The sequence below is a fragment of the Euwallacea fornicatus genome, chromosome 9 (assembly GCF_040115645.1).
Source record: "Euwallacea fornicatus isolate EFF26 chromosome 9, ASM4011564v1, whole genome shotgun sequence".
NCBI classification, from domain to species: Eukaryota; Metazoa; Arthropoda; class Insecta; order Coleoptera; family Curculionidae; genus Euwallacea; species Euwallacea fornicatus.
Window position 1 is genome coordinate 3,031,583 of NC_089549.1, and position 20,259 is coordinate 3,051,841.

Sequence of the window (20,259 nt, forward strand, 5' to 3'; positions counted from 1 at the left end):
AATGGATGCGTACTCGCGCAGGCAAAGAACGACCTTATACATTTCTACAAAAAAACCACCCATTCTATCCTCGTGTAACAAATAACTCAACAAAAAACCAGGGGAAAGGTGAAACAACAGAGACTAGCAGCAAAAGGAAAATCTTTTCTGACACTGACGAATATAGTTTCTCTCAGGAACAGTTCAGGGCCAGAGAAAAAGGGCCCTGCAGGAAAGGATTCATTTCGGAGATTTTTAGTGCGTAAGGTCCTCGGTGAATCCCACACTTCCGGCTCTTTCGAAGATTTATCTCGTGATAATGTAAATGTGCGGAAACTACTTCTATTTGGAAACCTAATTCAACCAAATCCATGTGTTGGAAGATATAAAGAGCGAACATTTACCGGATGCGTCTGAACTCCATAATCTGGGAACTAAAACCAATCCCGTAGGGAGCTCTCCCAGTAGTGACATAATCTTACTGACAATTGATAATAGATGAACTTGTCACTACATGTCCTGATATTCCAGTTGTTAGTTGAGGACATGTTTATTCTCATTGGTAATCCTAATACTCACTGTTCTACTTACTGCATGCAAGTTGAGGTTGACGTTGATTTGACGTTGCGAGTTGACGTTGAGGTGCACTAAAACGCCTCAACATCAAAATCTGACGTTCGTTGTCAGAATTGCAAACCATAAATCAAACAAATATAAACAAAGATCATGATAAAAACATATACTTGAGTTATTGAACGAACAGTTATTAATATTTTAGACGGAAAATCACCATTAACATACGTTTTTGATTACCTTCACCGTAATTGAGTATTTTAGAGAGGTAATGTGAGTTTTACTACGCCATTAAAAAAAAACTGCTCGTTAATCATTAGAGTAGCGATAAAGATTATCAATATATGATATGTAATTGATTTGATTTTGCATAAAGCGATTGATGGAAAAACTAAAAGCACTTACTTATGTTTATATTAAAACTCGCTTTTAAAAACAAGATGAGTGAATTCAAAGCTATGCTTACCAGTTTCAATGTTGTGGGACCAATAAGTTTGGCTGTTACAATGCCATGGATTATGTTTAAAGTTTTCAGTGCGGCTTGGCTCAAGAAAGGATACAATGAACTTGCAGGAAAGGTGAGAAACATCAAGGAGATTAGTTGGAGTCTTTAAGTTCAATTTATTAGTTGATTGTGTCAGCAAATTTTTACACCAAACATTGTCTCCAGAATTTTTAAAAAATTAGCGGAAGAAAGAAATTTTATAGTTACTACAATTAGCCACTGGCCCACATAACTTTTTTCAAGCAAATACACCCTGTATATTTAAAAAAAGTTGTCAATGCACATCCATCTATGATGAAAATAAAAAAACTACAAAGGTCATCTTTTGACAAAAAATTATTATGACTACTTAAGTGATTTATGACGATCTAACAATGACAGTGATTATATTCTATAAATCTAGTTGTAATAAACATGTTTTGCATTTGCTTCCATATTCTAACTCCCCAAACTTAAATTATTATTAGCTGGCCAAAAAAATGTGAGACACCCTGTATATTTATTTAAAATGTTAAGTTCTTTTGTTTTCAATATTTAATTTAAAAAACACCACCTGTCAAGCTTATGTTTTGACTGCAGGTATTGTCAAACTGATTGTTGTTCTTTAGGATAATCTGAAATATTTTCTAATCCAAATCAAACAATACTATTATTAGTTGAGATCAAGGAGGATGTACAGTATTTATATCTGTTTTTTTTTTATTAAACTGATGTCTCATGGTTATTTTAACATTCTTTTAAACTACAACACAGCAGTTACTTTAATTTATCCGTAGGTTGTTGTAATAACTGGAGCTAGTTCTGGTTTGGGGGAAGCACTTGCCCATGAATTTTACAAGTATGGCGCTCAAGTTGTGCTATGTTCCAGACGTCGCCAAGAGCTAGAAAGAGTTAGGACTGATTTACTTCATTCTCAGTGTAAAGACAAGACCCATGCACCGATTATCATTCCATTAGATTTAGCTGAATTCAAAGATTTTGGCAATCATGTGGACAAAATACTTTCCATCACGGGCAAAATAGACATTTTAATAAATAATGGAGGAAGATCTCATAGAGGTAGAGTTATTGATACTTCAATAGAAGTTGATGAGAAAATTATGGCTGTGAATTATTTTGGTACAATATCATTAACAAAGGGTAAGAAAAACCATATGTATTAAGACTGATAATTCAAATTAATTAATGTGCACAAAAATTGCTAAATAAATAACACTCATAAAGCACCACAAAATTATTATCTGACTTGTGTTGATACATATTATAGTTCTCTATTGATCATGTGTGTTAGACGACTTCTTGATTTAAAAATTTGAATTTCCAGCCATTCTCCGGGATATGTTGAAGAAGAAGCAAGGTCACATAGTATTCATTAGTTCAGTGCAAGGACTGGTTGCGCTACCAGATAGATCAGCGTATAGTGCCTCAAAACACGCACTAAATGCATTCAGTGACTCTTTAAGGGCCGAAGTAGCTGCCGAAAATATTTTTGTTACTGTTGTCATTCCTGGGTACATTAAAACCCAGTTGTCAATGAACGCTCTAACGGGAAGCGGTAAAGCCCATGGTCAGTTAGACGCCACCACGGAGTCGGGGTATTCACCCGAGGAAGTTGCAGAAGAAATCGTAAAGGGTGTTGTAACGAAAAAAAAGGAGATGATTATCAGTAGTTTACTACCGAAAATTGCAATTTTTTTACGGAGATATTTACCATTCCTCTATTTTCTGGTGATGGAACGAAGAGCCAAGAAAAGCAGTCTTAAAGATTTAACTGGTAATTTTAATAACGTCGAGAAAAATAACTAATGTGTCTGATTTATGTTAAAAGGTTCTATATATTCAAGGCAGATTGTTTATTCTTTACTTTATTTGGGAATAACCCCAAATACACAAGCAGAGGTTGTTGTAACGATAGAACTGCACACTGTTCTCAATTAAAATTAACTAAGAATAGCAATTATCCTTTACTAAGGGGCTCACACGAAAACTTTTGGTTAACGTTCCAGTGATAAATTTGTCATCGTCTTCTCAATTTAGGAAAAATATACTGCGTTAAGGGATATTTATTGTTCAGATAAGTTTCACTTTTCTAACAACCCTTATTGAAGTGTTATGCGTTATTCCCAAATAAAATGAAATAAATAACAATTTGTGCGGTTGAGTTGTAGCTATTATTTAATTCGAAGGTGTTTTATATTGTATAGTATCTCTTAGTAGGGGGGAATTTTGAAAAAAAATGTTTTGAATTTATTGTTGCTTTGTTATTTAATTATGGGTTAACAGAATTATCTATATATCAGAGACACGCATATATGCAAAAGATTGCTGCTCTATTTTTATTATTTGCAAAGCGGTAAATCAGGTAATTGTCGTTTTTTTTGCTGCCAATCTTTATCACATGACCAGGAGTTTATCCAGTATCGTCTCAACAGATAATAATGCAAAATTTTGAAATTCTTAGTGAAAGTTGCGTCAGCTGATTTGATGGGTACCGGGTTATTCGGTAGAAATCCTAACACTTATACAACTCTTGATTCTGTCGAGTTGTGAAAATCTTTGGTGTTTCATCATTGAAAGATTTTGATATACCGTAAAACATTGCTCTGACGCGACTCTTACAAAACTTTAAACTCTACGAAGATCCTAAACACTGTACATGTGGGAAAAAATGGTGGATAGAAAAAAATAAATAAAAACTGGTTATTTATTTTTAGAGGGCTTTGGGTGGACGAACTTAACGTTCCAAGTTTATATATGTATATATGTATCTGTTTTCAACGATAATGTATATTATGATAATAAAATATTTTCACTAAAATAGTTGTTTTACTTTATACTTACGATAAACTTTACACATTGCATGGTCAGCAAAGATCAATAAGAGATGGTTGTCCCGACCTCTAATGCAGTGCGCTATACAATTTTGATATAAAAAACACTTTTCTTAATGGATCTTAGGGATCCCAGACTGAATTCCATACAAAGGATGACCAAATGTGCACGTACATGATAAACCGCAATTAGTTGGAACAATTATAATCTTGGCTTGAAATGGGACTTCCTTTTTAAAAGTTCACGTTACCTGTAACAGGGTTAAAGTATAATGGAAATGAAATTAAAAAAAACACAATATTGTTCTCTATTCACACTATATTATTTCTATTTTTTGAAATACAAGTCAGTAAACCTCTAAAACTATCATGTGCTCTCTTTGGGCAATATAGTCTCTGAAATTTAAGTATCGGTAAAAGGAACTTATAAAAACAGATTCCTCAAAGGACAAACGAACACGTTACAGATTTTCTGTAGACATTACAATAATTTTTGTGGTCTTTTATACTAAAACAATCAGATACCAAGACAAGAATACCACCTTACAAATGTATACTTGAATTTAAGTATAATTGATCGCACATCACACGTAAGACCATCAATAATTATTTGTACTGTTTTCAACGTTGAACTGCTACAATAAACTTTGACACTACAATAAAAATTATTTGACCCAAACATAAAACCTATAAGCACAGATTGCAGCAGCGACAGCAGAAACAGTACGATGCAAAATTTTTCTACGCGTATGACTTTTTCGAACTAAAACTACTGGATGTGAAGTAGTAAGGACGTCTCGTGGAACTGGAATGCTGCTTATTACTTTTGCATCTCTTTCAATCTGAAATTGTTACAAGTTTTCAAATATTATCGGAACTAATTTTGAAAGTAAACCAAATAAGCTTGTTTTAGATTATTATTCAATTTCTTCAAGTCTTAATTTATTTAATTTCTTGTAGGAAATACTGACCAGCATTGTTCAGATATAAACGAGAATTTTGGAGCTATGCTTGAAAATCCACTTACCACTAGATCCGCCACGCATTCTCAAATAGGATTTTCCATAATTTAAAATTATACAGCAGTATGTTTTGATATATAATTTCAAATTTATTGAGAGTACTTATTTTTGCATGTATGTTCTTTCTGTTATAGAAGCTGTTCATAAAATTAAATAATCTAAAATAAGCTTTATGGTGAAACACATAAGAGCTAAAAAAAAAGAAAAGAGTTGCGCTCACATATTTTGTTCTCATATAATTTTTTAATTTTTTTTTACGTTGAGTTTTACAGGGGGAAGTAACTCTTTTCCTATAATAAATTACTCTACTGGCATATTAGGTCTGTTTCATATTGGTTCTTCCAATTGGAACCTTTAATACTAACTTGATAATTGACGCAATGATCAAATTCCCAAGCTACCGTGTATAAACCTGTCAATAATACTGAAAGTATGGTGAGAGGCAGTTGAACCACCATATTTTTAGGCCACACAAAACCTGAAAATAAGTAGATAATTAATTTCTAATTTTATTCATAAATCATTTCATGTGGAAAAAGAAGAAATCAGAAGGTGGAAACTTGAGAAAGTACGTCCAGATCAGATCAAAGTATCAACTATTATTTTGAATCAATTAATCAATCGATCCATATTGTTAATATATTTCTCACAGAGGCAATCAGGTCAAATACATGTGGAAAAGTATTAGCCCAGTCAATATGCATGCATACACTCTGATCTGAAAATTAATAACTTTAGGGATACAGCAAGCCCTATTAAAAGATGGTTATTAATGTTACAAAGCACATAATGAGTAAATATCCTAAATATTATTTAGTTGATTTGAATGTTGCTCAATAACTTATTAAAGCATTGTATAGTATGTTTATTAGTATTTTTTTTCAATAAAAATTTAGTATAAAGATTTTTATGACTAAGAAAATACGCTTACTTGCTACTATACTAGAAAGCCCACTGACAACAGTCATTTTGTGCAAAACATTGCCTGCAGCTATCCACCTTGCAGTTTCATCTCCTATGTCAGTTGGCTCTATAATTATATAGGTGCAACAGGCTGAAAGAGCTTTCTCCAGTTGTACAACAAAAAGTTCATGGTATTCAGGAGCATCATATATTTCCTTAATAATGGCAAGCCCTCTTGGTTCTATATATACATCTCTATACTGCCTAAAAATAGAAAATGTCTTTTTTAATTTCAGTAAGTTTTTGTGGTATATTAAAATATATTAATGTGTAAATACATTGATTTTATTTTTATAATTCTAGTTTACTTTGTATGTTTTAGTGTGATGCCTTATTTCCAAATAAAGAAGTAGGAATGAATAATGTGCTTTCAAATGTATCGAACATCAAACTCACTTAACATATAGAACATATTTACAACAAAACTAAACAAATTAATTTCATAAGGGAAGAAATGAAGTATTTTATGGTACTTACTCTAGTGATCTATCTCCACCACCATCCATGTTTCTATGCAGGTATCAACAAAAAAGAATTAGAACAAAATACAAAAGAAAACTGAACCGTGTGCAGTCTTGACTATTTAATTATTTCAATCTGAATTTAAATATTTCAGGATTGCGGTTTTCCGGTTCTATACTAGTTCAGATTCCACGGTGCAAAAGTAACTATCAACGCCTTTATGATATTGTTTTTGTATTGTGACTTATGAAGTCTAGATTAGGACTTGTCTATTTTATTAATCACGAATTGTGAACACATTGAATTAGTTGCTTCAAGCTGCAAAGCGGAAACAATTCTCAAGTATTAGATATAAGAAAAGAATTTTAAAATGGTTTCAGATTAAAATCACTCTTTTTTTGGCATATTTAAAAGTCAAAAAAATCAATAAAAAAACCGAAATAGGAAGTAAAGACATTAAAATAATAAGCCATGAATAACAATGTAATGGCAACATTGCATTCTCAAGCAAAAATAACCTAAATTTTTCGAAGCGCGGATAAGCTAATATAAATGGGAAATGATTCTTCAAGGAGTCAATAAAGTTTGTAGTTAATGCTCACATAAAGGCTTGAAATGGTTCAAAAAAATCCAAAAAAAAGATAACAAAATGGTGACAAATTACGAAATACAGAGGTAAAACGATTTTGATATTTTATGGTTAATAAAGAATGTACAATTTTACCATATTTATATGATCTTTGATGAGACTTTCTATGTAAAATGGTGCGTTTTGCACTAAAGTTCCTAAAAAATGTTTCAGATTTTAATTGGAAAAATAGCAAATTTCAGTTATATCAAGATAGTAAATATAAATTCTTTCAGAAGATGAAGTCTTGAAATTAAAGGTTAGTTAAGAGACAATCTTTAAATCTCCTGTCCGTTAAGATTTGTAAGCGATTCTTTTATAGCTTAAGGGGGAAATTGCCTGAATTTAGGAATAGGTAATGGAAGCGGATATGGCAACAATGCCAGGATGACCGGATTCAATTCTATGAATTAGAGGTTAGCAAGAGGTGAATCTTTGTAAAGGTTCCATTGTGATATAAAATTTGTTGTGTTGGTTATGAAATGTGGATCTTTGGGATGCTGTAGATTACTTACCAATATATTCCATGCTTTGCGCCATATATCTTTAAATTTACTTGATTTAGGCTATATGTATATCTCCAAGCAGTTTACTAAACAGCACTACTGTAAATCTCGTGTGACATCACATATGCCGTGCGTACTGACGTACCATTGGACTTATGAATGCTGAGTGCTCGATCATACAGAACAAATACATAGTAGTTAAATATGGCTCTTTTTGTATTTATTATACTTCTGTAAACCGCTAAATATTTATTTCAACTTATTTTATATTTATTAATTGAAAGAGCCAATTGAACTTTCGTCTGCTAAGGGATCGCGGGCATAACATCCTGTCAGTTGCAATGCATACACTTGCCATGGAATATCGAAATAATTATAACTCAAAGTAGTATTTGGTGTTGCCTATATGTGTGATTGTCCTAATGCCTGTTCGAGAACCTAAAGAACCATCTGATTGATGTTTGAAACGTCAACGTTCCCGCGTCCCGTTGGTACTGCCGCGCCAATCTTCGCTTCTCCGGCTTCACGTTTTTCGTTCTGACGACACAACCTGATTCGTTCACATTCGCAACCGGACAAGAGTTTTTAGTTAGTTCGAGTTGAACCGTCCGTGGATTGAGGCACGAGGAGGTTTGGCGACGTCGCATTCCGCTCGTTTGTTTATTTTCGAGACTGCCGTGACAAGTGTTGTACTTTTGTTTTGGCTGGACGATGGCCGGGGCTGACTTTTCGATGTATGCCCTAACGGTGTTTATGAACGATTAATTAAATCCGATTGTTAATTACCACTCAGTTTAAGTGTAGTGCATCATGTCACAGTGCAAGAAATTCACCCCCAATATTTTCCACAAATCGAAATGCTCAAACTGCTTTCGACAAAAGGAAGAGCACTCTGCCGAGGCTCTGGAATGTAATCGGGTAAGTCCTAATTTTCTTCTCAAAAGTGTAGCTGCAATAGAGATAATTGACTGGTCTAATCGTTCTGTATTTTTATTGGCCATTAAATAAAGAATTTTATGCTTAACATTTTTTCCAAATCTCTACATTACATTACACATGACAGCATTGGTAAGTGAGAGTCAAGAAGTGGACTGTTAATGTAAATAACACATTCTCATCCATGAGGTAACTAAATGTCCAACCTTGACCATGCTGTCATGAAGAAGAGAGAAGCTTATTTATTGCAGTGTTTATTAGTTGTTTCTTAACGGTTTGAAGTAAGAGTGGTTTGTACTAAGAGGGTTGAACTCTACTCAAGATATTAACAAAACTGCATATTTGATCATGGCTTCCCATAATCCCATTTGAGACCTATATAAGGTAGTGAAATGACAAAAAATCAAATTTTTAATCAAGAACAAACTCATTCTCATTATGCTCCTCACTAGCTACTATATTTACTACTTACTAACTAGTACTGACCACTAATAATGTTGACATCAACATCACAGTTCAGGTTAGTTCCCTCCTTGGATGAAATCTCTTCCTGTTCTCTCTGTATATAATTTTGGGAGTACCGATTATCTACCAAAATCGAATTAAGCAACTGCGAAAACTATGAGTCGTTAGATGGTTGACTAACTCTTAAGTGAACCTCCAGTGATTAACAAACAAATAATATAAGTGTTCATTAATATTACCCATATACAAGAAACTCCCTTAACATATATAGAGTTTGCGTTATCTGCGGCATACTTGTCAATGGACAGCTAGGGTTCACTCTTGGGGATAGTAGAGTGCCCATAAAAATTTTCAAGTGAGAGTAAAATCATTCACACACACCCACAAGCTAAGGCTTGATTTCAGCCTTTGCCATACTCGAAATGTTTTTTTTCAATAGACAATTGTGATATAAGGCAGTTAGTGGTGCTTTATTTTGAAGAACGTTGCTCCTACAGTAAAACTGCCTCCATGCCGAAATTAAGCAAAAGTGCAGTTTGAGATTTATTTCGCGATATAAAAATGAAGCCATACTCGATTTTATTACACAAACAGACCATTTAAATCTGTTGAATGTAAGGGACCAACGTTTTATTATGCGAAAATTCAACAAAATCCCTAAATTAGTGCTCCAAAACTGCAAACGTACTTAGGACAACGTAGTGAAAAAAAGGTGCACCTTAAACAATACGCCGTTGCGTTCATTCCCATGGCTATTATGGCAGAATAGCAAGAAAAAACTGTGGCTATCGCAGAACAATAAGAACATTCGGCTAAAATTTGCCTCCAGATATGTATTAAAAAAAGATTAGTGGTGAGATGTAATTTTCTGCAAAGAAACCAAATTTAACGTTTTTAGCTCAGACGGATGCCCAAGAATTTGGAGAAAAGCAAATGAAGTTTTAAAAGGCAAACACTTATGTCCAGCATAGTCTGTTATGGTATGGGGTTGTATATCGAGTGCAAGAGTCGAGAAATTGGGATTTATCGAAAGAAATATTGATAAAATGCATTATTTAAATCTTTGAAAACAAAACTTTCGATCCAGTGCCGAGAACATGGACATTATATATAAATTTGAACCTTATCAAGATAACGATCTTAAATATAGCACAAGGAAGTAAAAGAATGGCTACTCATCAATTGCCCAAACGTGATCAAAACTTCAGCACAGTCTCCAGATCTCAACCCCATTGAGCACTTCTGGCATTTCTGGAAATGCAGACCAGAAACACGAAATTATTATTATTGTAAGACAGCTTTGAAGCTGGCAGACAAGAATACGGGTATAAAATTGATACTGAGTTAAAAAAATCCGATGTCTAATCATTTAAGAAGTGTCATTGAACGAAATGGATCATATACAAAGTGCTAAAATTTATTTGCACTTTTCTTAAAATATTCTATAACGAAATCGTCGGAATATTTTTGGCTCCGTTTATTGTAACTATTTTTTCATAACTCAAGAATTTTTTTCTTTGTTTGGTTTATTTACGATATTAAATCTATGCTTGTAAATGATTTGATTATCTCTTGTTGTAAATGATTTCATAAATCATTATAAAAAATAGTTTTTTAATTTTCAATTTTTAAATCTGAAATATCGTGTGTTGCAAATGTTTAGCTAGTGTCCGAATATTTTTGGTCCTAACTCTATTGCTCTCTTTCTTTCCTGCGTCCATGACGTAATTTCGGTCTAACGCGACTAACGTAGGCCCACTCATATCGGGCGTAATGTTTTCGTCATGCTCTCCACACGAGTATCGGAATTGTTTAAAACCACGGCGCTCCTTGCCGCCGTGACGAGGCAAAAATCTGGAAAGGACGTTATGAAATGGACATTACAAGACAACTGATCAGAGTAATTGCCATCTCTCCGATTTTCTGTGTTCGGGGAAAAGCTTATATTTACGTGTAATAAAGTGTTATGTCTAGCGTTATATTTTTTGCAATTTTTGAATTCGGATTAATATTTGTAATGTTGAGGATGCCAAAAACTTTTAAACGGTGTAAGGACATCGTTCTTCAACAAATTCTGAGATTTAAAATGTGTCAATATTTGATAGATCGAAATTCGCATGCGTAAGCGAATTGAATTTGTCAAAAAAACTAAATCAGATCTTAATATTGTTATTAAGCAATCTAACAGTTCGGAAACAAGGCTATGATGGTGGGTAGCAAGTTGAGGTTGAGGTTGAGCGGTTTTATATTTACATTAAAGAAAATCGCGACATTATCGTTTTCCTTCTTGAGATAATCGGATATTAACGTTTTGCTCGAGGAGTAACCGCATGAAAATTGGATTCGATATCCAACCGCAGATCCGATTCCTTTTTTCATAGAAACTCTAATTGCAGAAAGAAACTCTAATTCTACAAAACTCTGACAAACTGTCTTCATCATTTTTTAATCTAATTTCTACTTGGAAAAGATCCTGTTGATCTTGATCCAAGTAGAATCAATGAAACTGAATGGGAACGCACGAGGTCATGTCATTAATTTCGAAATTTAGCGTTTGAGAAACTCTACATTCGCCGAATAACCTGAGATGCTTGTTTTTCTCTCTTAAAGACATTGCTAAAATCAAGAAACTATAACTATGGCTAATGACAAAACGTGTATTTGATATAGAATAGGCTTAAGAAAGGGAGAAATCTGGAACGAACTCGCTATTGCTTGTCCTGATACTTTTTCCATGTTTATACAGTTAAGAACTAGGTATATCCGAACAATGCCATGTATTGGCCCCTGCTCGGTCTTTGAAGTAATCAGGGATTTCGCATTCACACTTCACAAAAATTTAATTTAACTAACGAAGTGAAAGATACAGAATTCAAAACGGGATTGAACTTTGAGTGATACGTCTGCTTTGGGGTCCGAGGTTTGAATCTCTTCTGTTGGGTGCTGTTGCACGTGGCTTCGGCTTCGTTGTGCGCTCTTATGAGGCATGTGTAGCTGGTTTGACGCATCAACCTTTTTTTTAAATTTATGCCACGATTTTGGCTCAATTTGAGGCAAATCTAAGGTAGTAATATCCAAGGTAGTGAGTCTCTTGCAAAACGTCCTTATCGGCCTCTTACTGCGAACATCATCAAGAGAATAGTTTCCAGAGAAAAGTGATGTAAAGGCAAGGGCATTCACAGGAACAATTTAAAGAAGAATTGTTCAGAACTAGGAAATGAAAAAAATACAGTAGCAGCTTTCAAGTGTTCCTTAACACAAAATGGCCCAGAAAGTGCTATGCATTTCCTATCAGGGTGACCATTTTAAGGAATTTTAATGGAATTTAAGGCCATATGTCAGAACAATGTACTGGATATAATCCACGGCGTGTATTCTAGGAAGGAGTTTGTGAGTTGTGCAATTAATTGACGACTTGAGTGGAAATTTCTAAGTGTGAGGCATCGATCAATTTATAACCAAAAGTTGCCTTAAAATCAACAAAAAAATGTATGTAGAAAAAACAAGTTGATGTTCATGTTTGGTAGACCAATTATCATGGAATGAAATTAAGACTGTCATGTTGAAGCCGATAAAAAACTACAATGGAAAAGTAGTTTTAGGTTTATTTATTCGCTACATAAAAAGAAATTCGAAATTTTATTTTTTTTTGAAATCACTGAAAAACTAGAACTATTCGCTTCAATCCTCAACTTTTCTCCTCATGTAACCAAGCCTGTATCCATTACCGTTTCCGAAGTCCGCGTGCTGGACATCTTTATCTCGGATACACTGTATACGTATAACGACCGAACGTATTCTTTCGTGTGCGTTTCCGCACTTATTCTTTCGTTCGACAGTGATTTCACTGATCAATGGAAGTAACAGACTTCTTATATTTTATTTTTATAATTATCATATCGTAGATTCCCAAGACATTCACGAGCTTTATACAAGTCAATTAGATGTAAAACTCGAGTATTCGTCCACTCCATAGCGAAGGCTCTCTTCAAGTACACGTACACATTGCAGACTGCATCGAGCGAACGTAGATTCTTTGATGTACCGCCTGGTGGGCTCAGTAGTACACACTAGACAAACGTATACCGTGCGGCTCAAAATGGGCCTACGTAAGCAATATTTAAAACAATAAACAAACGTCAAACGATAGTATTTTCTATCCTATTTCATGGTGCTTTTCAATATTTTATTTTGTCGAAATGATAATTTTGAAAATAATTAAAAAATTATAATTTGTAAAAAAATGAAGAGGGCGAGAGAGGGGAGGGGTGGCTACAATTTAGAGTCGCACGGTATTTTTGGTTGTCTTTATACGCGTAGTGCGTACGTAAGAAAAGGGTTAATTGTTTCCAAGATTGTTTTGGGATGATATGAGCGTAAGATTGACTTCATGGAGCTTCCAAGTTCACAGAGATGACCATAACAAATATTGCTATTAAATTCATTAATGTGTCGTAGCCATAGCTAGTTTAATTCGGAAACCACACTTTTCAGTTCACTACCCGCCCATTTAAACACGCATTTATCTATTTCAAATATCGCATCTCTACTTTAAAAATCAGAGTTAAAGAGCTTATTTATGATACATATAGAGTCACTTAGGCCTCAACTTCACTTTTATTGCCTGCCACCAGTTGGAATTTCAGTCATAAACATTCATAAAAACGTGTAGCCCCAGACGGGGTAGCAGCCTTTAGTTTTTTTCTTAACAGTTGTAAAATTATTGCCCCCCTTTTATCTTCGACTGAACATGGAGACTTAACCAGTGGATATTTGAGATATTTAATACGAAAGAAGAATCGTGTGTGGATACGGATTGAAAAAAGAGGTTCTTAATTTCATACAATATAGGATTGTTAGGAAAAATACATCATAATTTTAAAGACGAATAGGTGACGACCAGATCAAGATGTCATATTTTTCTCTGCTTACCTTTGTGATGAGCAAGGAAAATCCTAATGAAGGATGTAAACTAAAGAATGTGACAAATCCGCAGGGATTCGATTACATCGCTTTTTTAACCGTGTTAAATATTCAATCAAGTGTCCTGAATAAATTAACTGAATACTACCTTGATAAGAGTCATCAATATGAGTATTTCAACTTGTTTATTAATTCTCTTCCACGCGTTCTGGAAAGTGCGCTCTAGTGCATTAATTTGAGCGTACGAGGAAATACCTTACCGCACAGGGTGCGGCTGATTTTCTTTTCAGTATTAGGCGTGGTAAAGTACTCTATACCCAAGTGGAGTGAAACGGTTTGAAAAACGAACGAAGTGTCTTAGTTTCTATAGCAGAAATAACAAATTTGCAATTGGCGGGAGGTGTGCCATTTTTGCCGTTACCAACCCCAATGGACCCTAAAGTAAGATAAACGAGCTACTATTTTTTAGTCATTAATTCAATGTTTAGGCATGAGATAATTTTACTTTCCTGTGGAAGGTTAAAAATCTGTCTATCATTTGTGCGTAAAACATTGTACGCACCACGGCTCGGAAGGAGTACGCGTTTCGCTAAATACGAATGAACTTTATTCGTGGACATAATCTTTTGTCAGTCCTCTATAGGTAGTTATTACCGCACGAGGAAAGTACTTTACTGCGCGAGGCTACGATGGTCGGAGCGACGCAACAGGCTCGGGCGAGCTCTGCGCACAATGTTGTTTTTACAATAAAAAATGTTGCCGCTTTGTACACCCACAATACTGATAGTCAAAACTTTTTGGTCGGTTATAACATTTTTTATCGTGTCTTTCATGGTTATCGAACGTCGTAGAGATGGATAAAATTTAAATGATAAAATCGCTTAAAATTCTTTTCTTTCCGAGTTCTCCTCTCGAAACATTCGCCTCGACATATAAGTCAGTTTAGCTGTTTTTTAATCGATACTTTCGAAAAACCGGCCCGCTATAATGGCTCCTGTAATGGAATATTTTAATAATCAACCTAAGACCTCGGCTTCAACACACAGATGAACTGGGCCGTCGATCGATTACCAGACCAGCCAGTTCAATATCACCGCCATTTACGTCTACCTCAAATTAAGAAAAAAATGTTTGACTGACTTTGAAGGTGATTCGGCTTGCAAAAGAAGCGAAGTACCTACTTTGCCACCACAAAAAGTATGCCCATATAAGCTTTGGTAACTTGGCGCGTCTGTAGTTTGTTCATGCGTACTTGCTAAAGCTAATATGCATTAAAATACTGTCATATTTCTTAAAAGTAAGGAAATACATTTCCTCTTTAATATGTCGCACTTCAGCCGAGGTAACGGAACCAAAATTGGTATTTGTCTAATACTAATGATCTTGAACAAATCGCCCGATGTTAAAGGGAAAGCATGTTGGTTCCTCGATCTGAATTGAACTTGAACATTAGTTTTGCTGTGATTTTTAACATCTTTTCCGACATTTTACTAAAATTTATAACCGAGAACTCTCGTCCATTTCAACTCGTTTGAACGGGGTTGGTCAGTGGTACTAGATCTACTTTTATGGCTAAGTGCGTTAGTGCTTAAACTTGACTCTCAGGTGTCATTTATCTTATCTCGTGCTAATATTTGCTCATTGTATTTATTGTTTGTGCCTCAAGCCTTAATCCACCGTGGGGCAATAGTCGTGGCATCGTTAACGATGGTAAGGTTGTGGTCTAGTTTTACGGTTAATCGTGCAATTTAAAATTTATTACTGCCAAAAGCAGATAAAATTACCGCAAAACCAGTGGCGGACGAATAGCCGGACGGTTCGGTACTATGCCCGGCCCTATTTGCTTTCCTCGGAATCCACCACTGGCTGTAAGACAGGTTCTATGTAATTTGAGAAGTATGATTTTGGAGCCAGATAAAACCAGAGCGCATCAACACTCTTTTTTAGTACTGTGGAATTAAAAACAAAAAATGAGTTAATCTTCTGACTTACATCAGCTCTCTCGGATTGTTCCTTTCCAGAATAACAATTAATCAAATTTGGTTCAGTTCTCGAATGCAATATATGAAGTTTTTGGTGATGACTAGATATTCCGGTCAGGTATTTTTAGGAAAAGCTACTTAGCGAACTAAGACTCTGAGCAGTGATTGTACGCAGGCTCATGAAGGCTTACATTAGGTAGAAAAGAATTTCCTCCTTTTGAAAGTAAAAGTTAGTAAAATTTGATTAATTTCCCGAGTATAGTGTTTAAATTAGCGAGATAATTGGTTATTATGGTCCATTAAAAGTAACGTATTGTGTTAAGGGGTTCCTTCGATAAATGAAACCACGAAAACGTCAATTTGGTTTACATAAAATGAACTGTATTTAACTTGCACTTATATCAAATAATGAAAGAGTTTTGGTCTAAATAGGAAGAGGGAGAATGCTTAATTGGGCGGGTTACACACTATGATTTCGATCACATCCCGACACCGACTCAGCTTCCACACGAAGAGAAGAAAAAAAAGAGACAAATTACTTCGATTATCCCTTAAGTACTAAACCCCAGGAATTTCAACCAGGGGGGCGTAACACCACCAAGAACCCTTACGGGCTATGGCTACGCCGGATTCCATAAATCGCGGCCATCTGGGGAATATCTATACTAGTCGCATTTCTGGGAATATTGCAGACCCAACAAATTGCCCATCATGGCAATAGTCCCGACCGAGAAAGCTTCCTTTGACTAATAGCATATTCCCTAGCCAAAACGTACCCTTAGTTTTGGACTGATGGGCCATGTGGTCTGGCACCCTAGATGATATTCTCAGAATAAGTATCGCCCTACATGGGTGCAACTTAAGGGATAAAATACAAATTCATAACAAAAAACCAATAACTTAAAGTCCCCAACATATTGAGCTCGTATTTTAATCGACCAGATATTGAGCATTAGATCGACCACAATGGTTGCTCTCTCGATTCCTCCTTTTCAGAGTCCATGCATACTTACAGCTTATAAATCTTACTAAATTTGGAAAATTAATCCTAGAAGTTCTAAGAAACGAAAGATACCATCAATTTTCACAAATATTGAAAGAGCATAAATTCAAGTTGTGGAAATCAATGTGAGAATCAGGGGCGTTCTTAGTAGCAGAGTGAGATTGTCAAAGTGGGAAAAAACGTGATTGTTTATAACTTTAAAATAACAAGAGGGGGGGATATGAGGTCAATGTGAAGTGCATTGAGGGCTGCACCAAAAGGTTCCCTGTAGCTTCAAAAATATTCATTTTATTCAACGAGAAAGAGGGACGTACATACATAACACAGCTTTTAATGCAGTAAAGTGCAGGGGCTTAGTGAACACAATTCTCAAGTAAGAATCAGCAACTACAAAAACATTTAATGGAAGATGCATTAATTTGGATAATTGCTGGATCTGAAGACATTGTATGGCAACTGCGTGTTCAGGCCCGCATGAATTTGCTTTGGTTCACGATCCGTTTACGCTTGTACATCCGCCACTGGCTAAAAGAGTAATCATTATACAGCTTAGTAATAAGAATTACGTCTCGACACCTTCTCAAGTTTAGAATACAGTTAAAGAAACCCACAAAAAGACAGACTATCTGTTTCGTGTGTAGGCAGGTAACAGTCTTCGAAGTGAGCGTTACAAAAAAAATTTTTGCCGGTGAATCCTTGACACAGTTTCGTAAAATGATGCACTTCCACCGATTAGAGGCAGAAAACAATTTGCCGAATCTAATCCTAATGACTCGACGTTTTTTATCGCATAAATATAATATTAATGGAAAAATGTCTATTACAAGGTGTCGGGCAAGGTGTGGTTTTGAAAGAGTGTATATTGTGAATTGTCGCCGTTTCAAAGTAATTAAGTTTCCTTCCCACATGAAGAGTATAACCGATCCGCTTTCGATGAGGTCAACTACGTGAAGCTTTCAAAGCTTAACAGGGCGTGCCTCAAGTGGAACTGAAATCATTCCTAATTTTTTTTTTTTTTTTTTTTTTTTTTTTTTTTTTTTTTTTGAGAGGGCCTTGCTCAGGAATTGGTGAAAACTTGGAAAAATTAACAAAATCGGCAACATGGTCAGTGCGCACGCGCAATTGACCGATTCCCGGGCTCACGCCTTCCCAAACGTGTCCGACCGAGTCATTATCTTTACTTTTTGTTTTTGTTTTTCGCTTAACCGCCGTCCACTTCAAAACAGCATTTCTAGATAATACATTATTAATGACAGTTTGACTCATTTACCAATTTGTTACCGTGTTTGCTGTTTAATTAGCTAGGTATCGAAGATAACTATAACTCTTTTTGCCCTAGAGGATTGGTTAAGCAAGCAACAACAGGCCATACAATTTTAATAAATAACCTGATAAATTTCCACTATTTCAATTACCATTCAAATACCTACAAGCAAAATAAATTTGAAATATCATTAGGCGAGCGCGGAGCACGAATAAGATTTTATAAAATTATTAAAAACAGCAAATAGGCAATATCCTCATTACGTATGTATGTAAGATCGTTGGCCCCAGAGGTTAACAAACCGTTTTCTTGAAAGTTTTCTACTAGTGCATAATCGGCGAGCGCTATACATGAATAATATATTTTTTACTTTCGGTTATTACGTTTATTGCCAATTTGTTTGCATTTAAATTACTTATCACTTACACTTATTGCAATTGGACGGTACGAATTTGCATAAAAATCCGTTCATTCAGTGTAGACGTGCATTCCTTCATGCGTATACACGGATTTTAAATGAATACGAGGTTAGTTAGTAAACAAGGCACTTGACCAGAACATAAGACTTTTTTGCTTCGTACGTAGGTATTGCGCATTTTCAATTTTTTTTTGTTATCGAGACGTAGTCGACAATATAATAATAACACGGGAAAATAGTTTGTCCTTTAGCCTTTTTACTGGAGCATAGACACGGTCGCAAAAGTCTACATTCACCCTGTAAATTGTATATAATCAATAAAGTGATGAATGTATTTTCTTTTGTCAATTGTGTAACAATACTACTCTAGTAACAGTGCATAAATATAACAAACGTTATTATTTATTTACATTCCAGTTCAAATAAAAAATAGAAATCAAGAATTTATAGCCCGCGAAGGCCTACATACACTTTTACATGTAATTTATCTATTAGTTTGTACTTAGTGTTTGATTATAATTAATAGTCTTGGCCAAATGTGTTGAGCACCCTTGTCAACGGCAGGTATCTGGTTTGCTACTAGGTAAATCCAAATGAAACTCTTTTTATTCGCAAAAGGTGCAAGTTTCTATTAAAACAAAAATTAATATTTTGTGGCACCGCCCTTAGCCTTAATTACAGCAGCTATACGGTCAGACATGGTGTCTTCGAGCTTGTTACACGCATCTATGGATATCGCTTCCCATCTTTGTAACTAACCCACTTTTCAAATGATTTTTAAAGTTTCTCGTAAGGTTTCGTGTTTTTCGCTTTAACAATCTCCAGAAGCGTTCGATGGGATTAAAATCGGGAAACTGTGCAGGCCATTCTGGAAGAGGGATGCGATTTTCTTCGCACCATTTCGTTGTATGTTTCGATTTGTGGCGTGGCGCGTTGTCCTGTTGAAATTGCAGTCCTTCCGTGTTTGTGTCGTCGAAAAGGTCCGAAATTAATAGTGCAAGGGGCGATTCAAAAATATTTCTGTATTTTGCGGAATTCATGCGTCCTTCACAAATCACTACTTTGCCCACTCCCGAAGTTGCCACGCACCCTCACACTACCACGTTACCACCACTGTATTTTGCAGTAGTCAGAATACAATCTGAGCTGTATTCCTCTTCTTTGCGTCGCTTGACGTGAGCAGCTCTGGGGTTTCCAAATATCTGTTTAAATGATAACAATAATGATTATGAAAGATTCGTAATTTCAGATAGTCATAAAATGTTTACTTTCTAAAAACGATGAATATGAAACTGAATAGGATTCAGTTTAACTTGCCTGATAGTTAGATTCATCAGACCAAATAATCTTCCTTTGTTAAATTCCGGTATTTCAAGGCTTTTTTCTAGGTTTGCAGCCTTTCAAGCCGATATGGTTGCAATGTCTCCTTGCTGTCCTAGGAGAAATTGTTTTTCCACTTTCCGTTGAAAAGTGAGCAGCGAGCCGCAAAGATGTTTTCTTTGGATCTTCCAATGAGGCCTTGATCAATTATCGATCTTCGCGTTTAGAAGTCATGCGTTTTCGACCTGATTTAGGTCGATTGGCGTAGGACCCAGTTGCCTTAAATCGACAAAGAGTATCCTGCACAGCCCTACGAGAAACTTTCAAGTCCTTGGCAATTTTAACTTTGGTTCGTCCTCCATTTGGGCCAAGCATTGCTTGAAGACGTCTTGGCATTGATAGAACTAAATTTTCTGTGAGGCCAGAGGGCATTTTTGTCCACGAAGTTTTTAAAGCGCTTTTTAATGTTTATTTGTTAG

General features: G+C 35.2%; 3 protein-coding genes across 4 annotated transcripts in view; 2 read left to right on the top strand and 1 right to left on the bottom strand.

The window, feature by feature from the left end:
- The first annotated feature begins 551 nt into the window (after positions 1 to 551).
- Positions 552 to 3,875, top strand: LOC136340946 (dehydrogenase/reductase SDR family protein 7-like). Its single transcript, XM_066285442.1, has 3 exons — positions 552 to 1,130; positions 1,834 to 2,197; positions 2,382 to 3,875. The coding sequence occupies exons 1-3, from the start codon at positions 960 to 962 to the stop codon at positions 2,861 to 2,863; spliced, it is 1,017 nt and encodes a 338-aa protein (XP_066141539.1). The 5' UTR covers positions 552 to 959; the 3' UTR covers positions 2,864 to 3,875.
- A 314-nt stretch (positions 3,876 to 4,189) lies between these two features.
- Positions 4,190 to 6,750, bottom strand: Pmi (Transmembrane protein Pmi). Its single transcript, XM_066285450.1, has 4 exons — positions 6,351 to 6,750; positions 5,842 to 6,077; positions 5,276 to 5,388; positions 4,190 to 4,730 (listed from the first exon to the last, which is right to left on the bottom strand). Exons 1-4 carry the CDS (start codon positions 6,377 to 6,379, stop codon positions 4,554 to 4,556), a joined length of 555 nt encoding a protein of 184 aa, XP_066141547.1. The 5' UTR covers positions 6,380 to 6,750; the 3' UTR covers positions 4,190 to 4,553.
- A 1,243-nt stretch (positions 6,751 to 7,993) lies between these two features.
- osp (outspread) overlaps positions 7,994 to 20,259 on the top strand; it is a 141,167-nt gene continuing 128,901 nt past the window's right edge. For both annotated transcript variants that reach the window (XM_066285660.1, XM_066285661.1), the window contains exon 1: positions 7,994 to 8,387. In XM_066285660.1, coding sequence (XP_066141757.1) covers positions 8,280 to 8,387 — 108 coding nt within the window. In that variant the 5' untranslated portion in view covers positions 7,994 to 8,279. The remainder of the gene's footprint in view (positions 8,388 to 20,259) is intronic.

Coding starts and splice junctions, on each gene's coding strand:
- LOC136340946 (XM_066285442.1), top strand. CDS start 960: ATGTTTATATTAAAACTCGCTTTTAAAAACAAGATGAGTGAATTCAAA. Junction 1,131..1,833: donor ACAATGAACTTGCAGGAAAG/GTGAGAAACATC, acceptor ATTTATCCGTAG/GTTGTTGTAATAACTGGAGC. Junction 2,198..2,381: donor TACAATATCATTAACAAAGG/GTAAGAAAAACC, acceptor TTGAATTTCCAG/CCATTCTCCGGGATATGTTG.
- Pmi (XM_066285450.1), bottom strand. CDS start 6,379: ATGGATGGTGGTGGAGATAGATCACTAGA. Junction 5,389..5,841: donor GCTTTCTAGTATAGTAGCAA/GTAAGCGTATTT, acceptor ACTTATTTTCAG/GTTTTGTGTGGCCTAAAAAT. Junction 4,731..5,275: donor ATCATTGCGTCAATTATCAA/GTTAGTATTAAA, acceptor TAACAATTTCAG/ATTGAAAGAGATGCAAAAGT.